This window comes from Battus philenor, unplaced genomic scaffold (genome assembly GCF_028537555.1).
Source record: "Battus philenor isolate CCGP_79_NKW_IND1 unplaced genomic scaffold, ilBatPhil1.0.hap1 SCAF_11, whole genome shotgun sequence".
Classification (NCBI taxonomy): domain Eukaryota; kingdom Metazoa; phylum Arthropoda; class Insecta; order Lepidoptera; family Papilionidae; genus Battus; species Battus philenor.
In genome coordinates this window covers 12,196,038-12,211,075 of record NW_027181673.1, presented here as the reverse complement: position 1 = coordinate 12,211,075, position 15,038 = coordinate 12,196,038, and the positions used below count along the sequence as shown (strand labels likewise).

General features: G+C 33.0%; 1 protein-coding gene across 1 annotated transcript; it reads left to right on the top strand.

Annotated features, from left to right (window-relative positions):
• Positions 1 to 1,475: 1,475 nt before the first annotated feature.
• LOC137932337 (parapinopsin-like) lies at positions 1,476 to 10,573 on the top strand. The gene is made up of 7 exons (XM_068775943.1): positions 1,476 to 1,652; positions 3,951 to 4,110; positions 5,051 to 5,246; positions 7,721 to 7,853; positions 8,488 to 8,628; positions 9,633 to 9,722; positions 9,809 to 10,573. Exons 1-7 carry the CDS (start codon positions 1,476 to 1,478, stop codon positions 10,571 to 10,573), a joined length of 1,662 nt encoding a protein of 553 aa, XP_068632044.1.
• The last annotated feature ends 4,465 nt before the right edge of the window (positions 10,574 to 15,038 follow it).

The following is a 15,038-nucleotide window of genomic DNA, read 5'->3' as shown; positions in this document are numbered from 1 at the left end:
CATGTCAAGTTGTATTAGCTTCGGGCATAATATGTTAACGCGTATAATCGAACCCTTTATGCGAAACAGCAAACCTTGAAGTATTTTTGGAAGAGGGTGAATATTTATAGATTTAAAAGTTTTTTTTTGTATATAAGCATATATACTATAAGCACCCACTAAAAGGCATAGGAATAGGCCTAGGAAAAGGCCGACAATGCAGGCGAGGGGCTAGCAAACCCAGTTTGATATTATGAAACGCAGGGGACACTGCTACCAATCCGCTGGAATTATGTGAGATTGTATATTGGTAATCGAACCTGTTGTCTACGATCGAATGTCTCAATATTTTACCGCTTGGCTATCATTGCTCTAATAGGTCATTTGTTATTATAAAGATTTTAATCTTTTACACTTATTTCCAGTTCTTATAAAATATCATCACTCTAAAATAAGTTATCTTTTTTTATTGGAATGCGGCAGGGTAATTACTTCTGGTAGTAAAAATTCTGCAAGAATAGGTAAGTACAATTATAAGTAGTAATCTATTAAAAAAGCGATTTTCCTTATTATTTTATTATTACGTTATTTAATATCCCAGAATATACATTAATTGACAGCAAATGAGTTACAAATTCACTCTTTTAAAGATATTAAACCTGTAATCAATCACCCTGTATACGTCACAATATGTTTTGATACTAAAAAAATATATCACATTTACTCATGATACATCATTATTAAATTTCCATACAAAAGGATAGCGTGGAAAGATCATTAATAATTATTATATTCCGTTTGGCGCCAGTCACAGTCGGGTAAACAAATAAATTAGCTTGTAATGTCCGTCTTAATTACAATTTCTTTATAAGTCTCGTTTTCTTATTATTAAAAAAGGATAGGTATAGAAGTAAATATGTATTTTATATTCTTACAAATGTTTGGTTATTTTTTTAACTAAACTACAATTTATTACGTTACCATATTGCATTTAAGATGATATAAGGAGGGTAGAGCTATATACTAACTATATACATGATGATTGGTGTAAAATATTTAGAGGGATGATGTATTTGCTGATAAATGTGTGGTACACCCTATTCAAAAAGATTATTTTCAGAAATAATGAATAACGTAATGTTTATCATTAGTAATAAGGAAAAACCAAAATATTACCAATAAAATAGAAATTTGCAGCTGCCTATTCCTGCAGATTTTATAGTTCCCGAAGCTATTGGCTTGTCGCATTTCAAGTGATTTTAAAAAATGTAACATTTTACGAAGAAATCAATTTATACAGGGTTAAAAAAGTGTAAAAATTTTAAAGATTTTTACTGGCTAATGAACTGACTATTAAAATTTTTGTCTTTTCAACCAATCACTTTATGTACTTCAAAAAGTAAAGAATATTTTTCTCTCCAGGTGCAAAGGTGTGAAGAATCGAAAATCCAATAAAAGGAGATGCCTTCCTTTGTATTCGGGCACACAACTTAATTATGACGTCATATCCGGAGCAATTTAACGCGTCAGTGATGCGGGCGTCCGGCGAGGAGTTCCCACTTCTGATGCCGAGATGGGGCTACGTGATATCCGCCTTCATTTTGTTCCTCATAGGATTTTTCGGATTTTTCTTGAATCTACTCGTTATTCTTCTTATGTATAAAGACCGGCAGGTAAGCAAAACATTTAAATAATTCAAAAATGTTAATGCTCGCTCTTATAAAAATCATATATATCTTATTTCTCAGAGTAGGAGAGGATTTCTTGAATCCTTGCAAAGGTTATATATATAGTATATCTTTGTACCCAGCAGATGTAAGTTCTTGCTCAGTATATTACAGGTTGTACTATTATATCTTATTCTCGTCTTGTCCTAAGATATGTTATCAAAATTAACAGGTACCTATTTTTCTTTAAATAATTTGGATTCTGTTAAGATAAATTAAAGTTTGGATAGTGTAAAACTTATAATATATCTTTGAATTATTTCTGGTTCTAGTTAAGCTTTTTTTTAATTTCAGCTTTGTTAATTTTCCATTTATCTTTGACGCATGTGTGCACGTACCGAATTGTAAAGGTATATAAATCAAGTTTTCCTATTAAAACCGAGTTTAGGAAAACTTTTACTACAGTAATCCGAGTCTTCTTTGATCAAATGCTTAAACACAAAGTGTATTTAAATAAATCTATCCAAGATATTCGTTCTAGAAAAATTATTTAAAACATGGTAATAATACAGAGGGATTTTATTTTAATGCAATAATCTTATAAGATTATAAAGAGACGTGGTCACCCAGAGAGCAATGGCTGTGCTCCGAGCTTTTTTATGTGATCTGATCAGAAATGAAAAGATCTGTAGAAGAACGTCTAAAGTGGCTGTTAACCCAACAGCCACTTTAGACGGTTTAGGGCAGATCGCTCTTGCACACGACAGTCGTTAGGGCGGGAAGGTTTTTGAGTGGCGGCTACGAGCCGGTACACGCGGCGTAAGTAGATCGTCCACTAGGTGAACCGATGTATGTCATAGATTATGGCCACGAGAAGGCGCTGGTTGCGAGCAGCGCAAGATTGATCGTCGTAGCGATCTTTGAGGGGGTTTGGATTTCCATTTCTGTATAGGCTTATTACGATATCTCTAAACTACTTGAAGACTTGTAATTTGATAGGAATATTTCTTTCGTCGAATAGCGGTCAGCTTAGACGGGACTTTAAGGAAATTCATCTGTTAGTGGCTGTATTAATTGTAAAAAATACCTTTCATTCTGAGCGTATAAGTATCAAGGTCTTGTAGGTATAAAAACTGACTCATAATTTCTTTTTGCGCGGGATTCGGCCGGTTGACAGCAGGAATTTAAAAAATAGTGTTGTAAGAAATTAGGACGGCGTTTTTGGTCAATCAAAGGGAGTTATTTGACCTACGCCTCGCAGTGGGAGTCTACCGGCTGATATGATAATGAATATCATCAGTTCGTTATCAAATAATTATTAACTTATCTATATTTTTCTTTCTATTTTCTATTATGAGTTTCCAGTGACATAAAAAAATACAGATTCAGAAGCAGCGATATTCATATTGTCCATCGCTAGGTTTAGTGTTCACGTTGTGTTTTCGTTTTATTTTTCCGACCCAGTTGGCTTTTTCTAAATTATCGTTCAATTTTCGCATAGGTGACGATTAATATATGTGAGAATTAACCTGCTATAAAGTAACAATAAATAACAAGGGCTTTGGACTGATATCTATAATTGGATAATTGTATCAGTTATTAAATCTAGTTCTATTAAAGAAAGGCGATATATTACGAGTATAGAAGCGATCGGTTTAATTTCAATACACGAACAATAAAACTGTTTGAAAGGAGATTACCCGCTCACAGTTTATTACCAAAGTTTCAGGATTATACCCCGTTTTGGTTTTTAATTTCACTTTTTCTTCGTACATTGTCTTAAAGCTTACATATTTTAGGTTTAAATTAAGCAAATTTAAAAAAAAAACTTTTACCAGGGCTATTTTAACTATATTTACGTTTATTTCGTTTCTTTTTTAAGTACTGATATTTTCGAAAGCTATTTCCTTTCTTTTACTGTAGAATAAACATTGGAATACATTCTATTCTGTGAATTGTGCCGTTCATATTATTCAAAACTTAATGATTCAAAATTATAATTATCATGATTATTTTAGCAGGACGTTCATAGCTGGACATAATAATCGATTAGAAGCAGCCACACTTCCACGTTTTCTTGCTTAAAAATATATATTGAAGTATATAACAAACACTAATATTTGCAGAGTCAAAAAAGGTGCTAAAAGAGAGACAGGTTCACTATAAAACTGCTTATAACTACTCGTTGCAATATTAATATATTTCATGCTATCGTTACAATATTGTTCTAAAATAATATTAAAGACTTCAATTATTTATTTTATTATAAATTAATATGTAACATATTGTGTCATTTTATTGCAGCTATGGACACCGCTTAACATTATACTATTTAATTTAGTTTGTTCAGATTTCTCTGTATCTGTTCTGGGAAATCCGTTCACATTAATATCTGCTTTATTTCACCGATGGATCTTTGGACGTACCATGTGTGTGCTCTATGGATTCTTTATGGCGTTACTAGGTAAGTTGTAATCAAGTTAAAGTCGCTTTTACGAGTATACTTACCTTTTTTGAATATATAGTTTCGTCGATAGTATATTTCTGGACAAAATAATGGGTACGAAATATAACTTACATAAGTATAACATTTTAAAAATTAAGATCAAAATTAAATATTTTGAAATGTTATAGTATTTTGGAGAAAAGGTGAAGAAAGAGAAGCGTATGAAAGGTAATATGGTGTGGAAAGGAATGGAAGATAATGAAAAGGACTACAGAGGAGTGAATGAAAGATCTTAAGAAGAACAAGAAAGAAGCGTGGAAATGACAAAATAAACAGTGAAAAATTTATTGTTAATAAAGTCCTTGCTTACACTTGGCAAGGAAACACGAGAGGAACCCAAAAACGGTGGCCATAAAAATTTTCGGGACTTATCACCATTAACAGCTTCTTTAATATTTACGACACTAATATATTAATAAGTATGATATAGTATATGTTATGAGTCACCTGTCTTTACTTACACGAGATTTTTAGATTTTAAAGAATGGACTGCAATTTTAATTGGCAGTAAATATTGTTTTGAAGAGATTAAGAATTCTATAAGAAAAGAAAACCTTAGGAATATAGAGCTTTTCTATCTTAACTGAAATTTTTAACTGGATTAAAGTATACTTATAACTGGTACATATGTAACAGAATTATGTAATGCTTGTAATATCTTAGTTATCTAGCTATTTATGCACAGTTGCCAAGCGCATAAAAGGATATTAGTCGCAAACTTTGAGATAGTCCTGTTACATTATTGGCGTTCTTCGAAGCTCGTCATTTGTCTAGAAGGGAGTTTTTCTTTTTTGCTTAAATTAAGTTGTGGGTCAAAACTTCGGCGATAACATATAGGTTCAAATGTGGCAGTTACAAGTGATTATTGCTTTGTTAATTTATTTACGATCTCTTGCAGGGATAACCTCTATTACCACACTGACTGTTATATCCTTTGAACGGTATATGATGGTGACCAGACCTCTGAGGTCACGGCGACTTAGTTCGAAAGGAGCTGCAGCTTTAGTTATTTTCATTTGGACTTATTCTCTTGCTCTCACCACACCACCTCTGATGGGTTGGGGAAATTACGTCAACGAAGCTGCTAATATTAGGTAAGTAAATGATATACTATTTGATCTTGATGGTTTGTCTGTACATAAATAAAGAGCGGAGCACATCGGTTGTGAAACTGTTGTCGCTGGGGCCGAAAGATCCTCGATTCGGTAGACGTGGCGTAGGTAAGCTGTCCACTAGGTGGACCACCGTTGACATAAACAAAGTACTGGACGCGGGCAGCACAAGATAGGTCATCGTATTTATGTCTGGAAGAGGCCTAGGCCTTGCAGCGGACGTCCACCGCCTGATATAACGATTATGATGACGATGATGTTTGTAAAAATTCAGATAATCTTTTTTTTCATTTATTTATTAAAAAATATATTTTATTTATACATTTTGCAGTGGTTAACAATATATGTATCATAAACTATAAATTTAGATTTTCTGTACATCTATTTACATCGATCGTGGTGGCATCTATTTTTCTTAGATAACTTAATGTAAATAACTGTTTGTAGTATAGTATTTTTAGTATAATAAAAAATATTCAATTATTTGCATTATAATAAGAAAAATTTGAAATCCCATGAAAGGTTTTGTTTTTTTTTATTTGATATAATGTCAGTATTTTATAATACGAAATTAAAATATTATTCGTAACCCTTCAAGTGAAGTCTCCTTAGGATTTGACTTCTCTGTATACAACAGTAATGTATGTAGTACATTACTCTCTCATTACTCAAATTCTCAGAACTGCCATCTCTCGCGTGCGTATCTCTCATGTTAAGACGTCTTTTCCTTAACCGTACATATGTTCTTGTATTTAGGAAACGTTTTGCCTGTTCAATAATGAGACGGGTTATTACGGGTGTACTTTGGTATATGTCTGTTTTAGGCCAGTTATTTTAAATGGTGGAAATATCTCTTCCAATTTTTCCAGATACTTTTAATATGTTACTTAAAGACAACGCTCGCTAAAACGTACTAATGATTTATGTTATTCTAGATAAGCATTTTTAGGGGCGTTTATTTAAAAGACCAAAAAAGGTCATTATTTAATTAAACGTCAAAATTGGTTAACTAGTTTAACAATTTTGGAATTGTCAGCGTCTCTCATAGATATAGTTGATTATATAGCGATATAGCGATTTCTCTCTTAACGCAGATTGAAGAAGAAAAAGTTTCATCATCAACAGAAGCTTCCCTATGGATTCTTAAAAAGACTGGTAGGAATTGGTCAGCAGCCAGCGTTATGCGATGAGATTCACGTCTATCTATCTGATGGGCAGAGATCTTTCGCTGCTCGTGCTGATCTGTGGTCTCCCCGATCCTTAGGGCTCCTGCGGCTATCTGTTCTGCACATTATATAGCTTCTCCACTGCGACTTTAAGTTGACAATCCGCTAGGCTTTACCGTTTACTTTCGTTTAAATAGACGTCGTAGAGAAATCACGCGTATTTTCTATGAAAACAGATAATCCTTAATGCTCTTAAACCATGAAATAAGGACCTCAAAAAAACCTTTATATTTAAAAAGATATTTGTGGTTAGGGATTAATCTAAGTTGTCGCAACAGTTTTCAAGAAATTTCTTTCTGTGAACCAATTTATCTGTATTCAGGCGAAATAAATAAATCTGAAAATAAAAGCTGAGACGTATAAGCGGTTATGTATTCGCGCGGTCGATAAACGTAAGAGCTGTCAATAAATCTCCTTTCAAGTTTAACGAACGGACAGTAATAGGTTACGTCGAAATGAATGTGAAATTCTATTATTTCTACTGACTGAAATGAAATGTTTTACCTACTGTTTTTTGTAAGGTATTAATCTAGTACATATTTAATAATTATAACCTTACTTCATACATAGTACTATTGTATTTTAAAATGACTCTAGATAATTATGAATACTAATTTTATTATCTTTAAGAGAGAACACAATAACCTTATGGACAGTACATAATACCCTCTTCCCTGGAGGGAGGTTATGTAGAATTCCTGTTCACTAACCTCCTCACCACTATAGCTGTCTTCCATACCTTTGGATAGGCGCTTAAATCTCCTAAAAAGCATCGATGCCTCTCAGTAATCCGCCACTTCGTGTTGCTGTTCTCCCTACATTTGCTTTGAGTGGATGCTCCGCAAATCTAATCTTCGTTTTAATCGCCTTTTACGGTAGACAGAAGATATCTTAGTCTCTTTACTAAAAACGGTTCAGTAGCCTCCATCTACGAGTAAGATCTGAGGCAATTCTTTTCTCAGTGTATATGTATGAGTATGAATCGTTAAACTTTATAAAAAGTTGGGCTGTTGTGAAGTTTCTTCCTGCTTCTTCTTCACAACTATAACACCTTGCGAAGCAGAGGAAAGTCAAAAATAATTAAATAAAGTTTTATATTTTTATTATTATTATTAAGCAGTCCTTAGAATATTAACGTAGTTCTGGAAAAAGGTTTATATTTGTTATTTTATTGTAGAAAAATTTCGTTTTTTTATATATTGGGCAGTTCAGTGTTATCTGTGTTCGCAGTTGTTCCGTGAATTGGCATGAGCAGTCGGTTAATACGCTCACGTATATACTATTTCTATTCGCAATGGGACAGATCGTACCGTTGGCCGTCATAACATTCAGCTATATCAACATCATCCGGACATTAAAAAAGGTACATTTATTAATTGTGATCTGCTTATTTAAATGTGATATGATGTGTGCGTGCATACGTGTGTGTGGGAGGGCTTGTGTTAATTAATGCCGTTGATACTATACTACATTACTTGACATATGAAGAAGTTTTCTTTTACAATTTGTGATAGAGATTTTAAGTAAGAAAAGAACCAATATATAGCTACACCCGCCATACAGCAGTAGTCGTGCAATAAAGTGCACCGCTGACAAATGCGCATGCGGCGGATAATGCGAATTACACCACTACCACCGTTAAATCACTCAACACGTGTTTCACCCCTCCACGGGACATCCTCAGGAGTAATGTTACACCGATTAGTGCCAAACACAGAGTCTAAAAAAAAGAGATTTTCACTTATGTACTGACTCATCACGATTACTCTAAAGACCATAAAGTTAACAAACTTGAAATTTGACAGGAATATTCAAGGAAGCAGAAGAGGGGGGTAGTATTTTTACTTATGTATGCTATGTCAGAATAAACTACAATAATCGCCATTTGAGACCGCTATTTATCTTTATATTTTGCCTATTTCATATTGTTTACTTTTATTACGTTTGTTACATAAAATATAATGTAAATAAATAAATGAAGTAAACATAATTTTTAGACTTCGCAAAGATTGGGTCGTGTGAATCGCGCCGAATCCCGGGCAACGGCGATGGTATTTACGATGATTGTTGCATTCACTATAGCATGGACACCTTACTCCCTTTTTGCTCTGCTGGAACAATTTGCGGCCGAAGGAATTGTAAGTAACTACATTTTTTGCATTACATTATATTTTATTACAGCATTTAACAAGTTCACTGCGGGCCCAATTTTGAAGAACTTTCAGCTGGTGCGGCTGAGGTCGAATCAGCCTCAAGCTGAACTTCCTAGTAGTGCGGTTGAGGCCTTTTCTGCCTCATGTTTCAATCATTTTTTTTACAATATTGAGTCAATGCTTCGCAGACATTAAGAAAGCTATATTTGTCTTTGTCATACCTCATATGGTTGAGTGTAAACAGCCGCCGCACTAGAGAGAAAACACGAGTTTTACGCGCCGCACCAGTGCAAAGTCTACCATGAGGCTGAATCGGCCTCAAGCCGCAGTGAACGTGTTAACTGGCGTGAGTAATCCCCATACTATGTGGTGCTACGACACAGTCAAGGTCCCGGGATGTCGGTGGATGCAGGCAGCGCGAACCCGATAATTGTGGCGATCTTTGGGGAAGACCTATGCAGTGGCCATCTTTGGGCTGACATAATGCTGATAAAATATAAGATTAAACAAAAGTGTATGCGCTACCGCTAATAAAACTGTCAAACATAAATATTTATTTATTTATTGGAATTTTACCTTTTTATTTTTTTAATTTTTTATCTTAATAGATTTTCAGCAAATATTTTCAAACATATGCTGTTTGGGATGTAGTCTAGTATGATTGTAAAACTTAGGTGCAAATAGTATTTTTACGTAGTAATAAGTATAGGGATGGCTTCCATTGTAAGTCACTTATATATCACCCCTGGCAGTACTCTGAGCTTGATCATTGAAGAGAATCCTCTTTGCTGTGTAACTGGATATGGATTCTACATTATCATTGTTATTTCAACAGTATAACATCCACCGCTAAACACAGGCCTTTCCCATAAATTTTCCAGAAGGATCGATAAGAAGCGGCCTGCATAAAGCGTCTTTCAATACTGTAAACGACTCTCGGCTGAAAGGATGATATCGGTGATGAAATTAAATTGGTTCCATTATTACAGATTTCACCTGGAGCGGGTGTTATTCCAGCGCTTATAGCTAAAAGTTCTATTTGCTACGACCCTCTAATCTATGTTGGAATGAATACACAGGTGAGTCTTTTAAAATTTTGTTTCTGTTACAATGATTATTAAATTACAAAATTGTTATTACTGTTCATGTTAATAATCATTTTCAGTTTAGACAATCAATCAGGCGGTTCTTTAGTGTGCACGGTAAAGGAAACTCTCAAACAGATAAAGGATGTCACAATACAATTCTAACACAAAAATTATCAGCTGTTAATGAGATCACAATCCGATATAATACATCAGAGTCAAACTTGTTAAAAATACCGCAAAGAACCGAACAAAATAATATAATAGCCGAAAGAAATGATGCAACTAGAAGCGATTTTAATAATAGAAACTACTCGAAAATACCAGACTTACTAACGATTCAAGAAAATAAAACACCGTCAGATGTGGAGAAGTCTGAAAATACCGTATTTGAAGATGAAACAAGCTACAGCCAAACTAAAGCAGATTCTTACCAAGAGCATTGTAATTTGGCAAACCATTCGATCATTCTGACAATTGTTGATTCCGAAGGATTATTTCTTAGCCGCGCAATTAAAGGAAATAACAACATTGAAGATCTTTGGAAGTATTGGGGAATCGAAGCTCTCGAGATACATTCAACAGATGCTCTGCGCTCGGACGACAAAATACAAATTTCCAGAACATTACACTCTATGAAACACAGTCACTCTTTAGATCTAAGTTATGTTCAAGAGAATAAAAGAAGAAAATTTATGAATTGTAACGAACGGAGTATACCACAACAAGGTTTTGTTGTAGATATGGTAGTTAGTAAGCTTTTCGGACAGGATTCGAAGGAACATAATTTTAAAAATTGTATTTGCGTGACTGACGGTACAGGTATCGACGATGTCAATTTATAGTTTATGACGTTTTATATTTTATTTTAATACTAACTGTTTCCTTTTCGCTTTGTGTGTGATTTCAAAACAATAATTCTTGGTAATTTATAAAAATCCAAATAGTATATATTTTGGTTCTTTTTATGAACACTCCTTAAACTCGCTTGTGGATAAAGTTTTATAATATTCTTCCTTAGTTCACCTCAACTCAGCTATTAAAATATTCCTAACAAATTTGAAATCTCTAAGCTGTTTATTTATTAATTTTCACCTTTGTACTGACTCATCGCGATATATTTGAAACAGCTTAGAGATTTCAAATTTGTTAGGAATATTTTAATAGCTGAGTTGAGGTGAACTAAGGAAGAATATTATAAAACTTTATCCAAATATATCGCGATGAGTCAGTACAAAGGTGAAAATTAATAAATAAATGGTTCCATTTTAAGTCATTTTTTCATTTTGACTTTATAAACAATATGATTTAATTTTGGCTGTCAGCATTAAAAAACGAGTGTTATCTTCTAAATTGAAATAGAATAAGTGAAACTTTATTCAATCGTCTTTTATATACTATACAAATTAACAAAAAGGGGTGTAAAATTATTACGGTCGTGTAATATTTTTACGCAGGAAATTTATTAGGTCTTGGTGTTTTGATTTCACACCGACTGACATTTGGCCGACCGACAGTTGACTAATGTGCTCGCGAATGCACAAAGTGACATTTGGCTATAAAACGCAACATAAAAATTATAATTAATAGATCAAACTTTTTGTTAATAATAATGAAATATTTTTTAATATTAAGGCAAGTTATTTATTTCAATATTTAATTAAATAAATATTGAATATTATAATAGATGCATACTTAACATATCCTAAACTACATAAATATTTTTAATGCACGATGTTCGTTTAAATATCTTTCGATATTGTATCCTGACACGTCTATCGGCTTATTAAAATTTATATGTATATTTCTGTTTTCATTTCGGTATGGAGAGACTGTGAATTCATTAAATGAAAGTTTCAAGAGTCATCATCAAGAATCTGTGATATGACGCCAAGGTACAGTGTAAATAAATATTATATTTTTAGAAAATTAAACGAATTTAACGATCGTCAGATATTACAATATTATTGTAACTTAATATATTTAATAATTAACCTTAAGGCAAACTAAATAAGCATAAACTTAATAATGTTTCTTAATTATTATAATCTGATAGATTTGTTAATTAGAAATGCGACGATATATTTTTCTAAGTTATAAATTATAGATTACGTAAGTTGAAAAAAATTAATATTTAAGCTAATAAACTAGATAAAATAAACATGTTATTTAATCTTCAAGAGGTTTATATTGCATTATTTTTTTTAATACAATGTAATGTTATTTTTAATAAAAAGCAAAACATAATAATATAATAATAATATAGATAATTAGTAAAGATAAACGACGATTTTAAAATATTAAATCTTCTTGATTCAAACATTTTGTTAAATTTATTAAGGTTTAATAAATCTTTATCTTTTAATGTTATGACACATTGTTAAATGTGGAGATGAAATTTTTAATCTGTACTGATTTTGTTTCATGATCTGTATAGTAATATATTATATGAATAAAAGTGTAAAAAGTCTATGATCTCATTACGTGTTAAATGTTTAAAAACGTATTTATGTTTAATGTTATGGCAGTATTTAAAATAGATTTATATTTGTTAATAAACGCTACGGAGATTTATGGATCCTATACTCGTTTTTTCAACCACAGATCTGTAATGATGTGTGAGGGACAAATGATATTAACTATAGTGCAGTTTGGGTCTTTTTAAGAACGTAATTTTAACCTATAAGACCTTTTAACTATAAGTTTAAAATATGTATTTAATCAAATAAATGCCTCCACAACTCGATTCACAGGTGTAATTTTGTAAAGTACGTTCTTAGCTGATCACTATTCTGCAAAAAATATATTCCCATCAAGCTTCAAGTCTCCAAATAAGGTTTTAGAAATATCGAGATAACTGTTAAGTATTTTTAAGCTAATCAATAAAAGATTTAGGTTAATTATTATTACCGTTAAAAATATAATATTCAATAATTAGGATCACTGTTCCATAATTATGTCATAAAATGTATATTTTTAAATAACAAATACGTTTGACGAGGGTAATAAGACAAAGAAATCTTGTGTAATTTTTTTCATTCCTTTATATGGGATTAAAAATTATCTATTGTATCTTCCTGTAAATTATAATCAATATTCTTTTAAACATTCATAATTATAGTATTAAATTAGCAATTGTAAACAACAATAGAAATATATGAAAATGTTATAAGATTTTGTACCATAATAGTACATTAATATTATTATATGTGTTAATAATAAATTTAAATATATTTGCCATTTCTTTTATTCGTTTATTTCCAACAAATCTTTTGCTTTACACTTTAATCTGGTTATAATGTTACGGCAACCAAATGAGAGAAAAAGGTGATTAGTGCTGCCATAGTTTACGGCGGAATGACGCAGAGAAGCGGCCTATACTCTCCCCGTCTCACCGCTCGCATTCCTAAGGCGCGGTGCAGCAGGTGCGGTAGCACGATAAAAATAATAATCTCGTAGTTCTGACAACGTGCTGAAACGAAAACCGTGAGGATTTAATAGGTTGGAGCTGCCTTAACCCTTTCATTGCCTTCAAAAACGGAAATGTATTCTATAAAGGTTTTTCTTACAAGAGAAAAATAGGTTATAATAGTAGTTGAGCCATTAATGTAACCAAAGCGGACGGCTTAAAATACTACACAACTATTGTTTCCTCTCACACTGTAATTTTTTTTTTTCAATAATACATGGAAGCCTGCTGTGACAGATAATCGGGTACCCTAGATGAATGTAGCACGGTATAAAACTAAGCGTGCAATTACATACATGGACTTCGTTAATATTATAAAACAATTATCCAATAAGCCAATAATATAAGCGAATTCATCTCATAAAGCATATGGCTGAAACGTTGTAAAGTACAAACTATTCCTGACTGTCGAACTGCCTAGTGGTCGGCCCACTTACCTCGCGTTTACAGGCTCGTGGTGGCCACTCAAGAACCTTTTGGCTTATGGAAGCCATAATGAGAATAGTGATTGAAATAGCCTTCACGGCCATGGGGCCGATTTCAATCACTATTCTCATTATCTAGCAGTGATTAAAGCTTGCAATAGTAGTGTGCGCGTGTTTGATTCCCGGGATACATTATTATACAATTCACATCTTGTTCATTAATTATATAGAACTGTCATTGCTCACAAACAAGTTTCTGGAGCAGCAGAGTACCCTCGTACCATAATATCACATTGCGATCGTCAACCCGCTTGCTAAGCGCGGTGATTTTTGTATATCTCCCTATAGGTATATTTGGAGAGAACTTATGCTTTGCAGTGGGCGTCTGTGGGCTGAAACAACAACGTCGACGATTCTTGTCATATTTAAAGTTTTATTTTATATAACTGTTTTATTGGAAATTTTATACCGTGTTACCAATAAAGGAAGATAACATAATTATCACCAACGCAGTTACTTGCACCGATCTTGGGCTGCCTAGATGCTCTAGATGCCAAAGACTTCCCACAACTTTGATTATGATTAAGAAAGGGACCAATATTTAGCCACTTCCGCACATGCAGTGATAGTCGTGCAACAAAGTGCACCGCCCGCCATCCCGGCTGATAAATGCGTATGCGGCAAACAGTGCGAATAACACAACTGCCACCGTTAAATCACTCAACACGTGTTTTACCCCTCCACGGGGCATCTTCAGGAGTTATGTTACACCGATTAGTGCCAAACACAGAGTGCACTTTGATTATGATGTCTGCCCAACTAGTGGAAAGGCTACTCACTAGGTATATCGTTATAATATTGAAAATATTAGCGACACGTGTTTATGACCTTTATATTGATCATTTAAAATTGAAATGATGGTATTAAGTTTTTTTATAAACACAATTACAGCTTAATTGAAATATTGGTAAAACTGGTTACTTATTCCACGTACTGCTTCAAGCGCGACGGACTGTACAATTATAAATCACAGTGGGAAGTTGGATAATATGTCTTTCCCGGAGTAAAACCCGAAGTCTGTTTATTTACGCCAACAAAGGGATTAAATTCACTAAATAAACGTTTCTTGTTTTTTCTCAGTGTACATATGTTAAATAGGTATAAATCTTAAGTGCTTTACAATTTAGATTATTGAAGAGCTATATATCACCTTAAAAGCTCTTATATCTATTTTCAACAGCTCTGTATATTTGTTTTTGTTATTATATTAATTATTGTTAATATATGTAGAGTAGTGGAAGCCCAACGATAGAGGACTGAGACTTGAGATCGTAGGTCACGCGTTCGATTCTGGAAATGGTATCTTATATAGTCCACACTTTATGCATTAGTTATATAGGATTGCCACTGCTCATA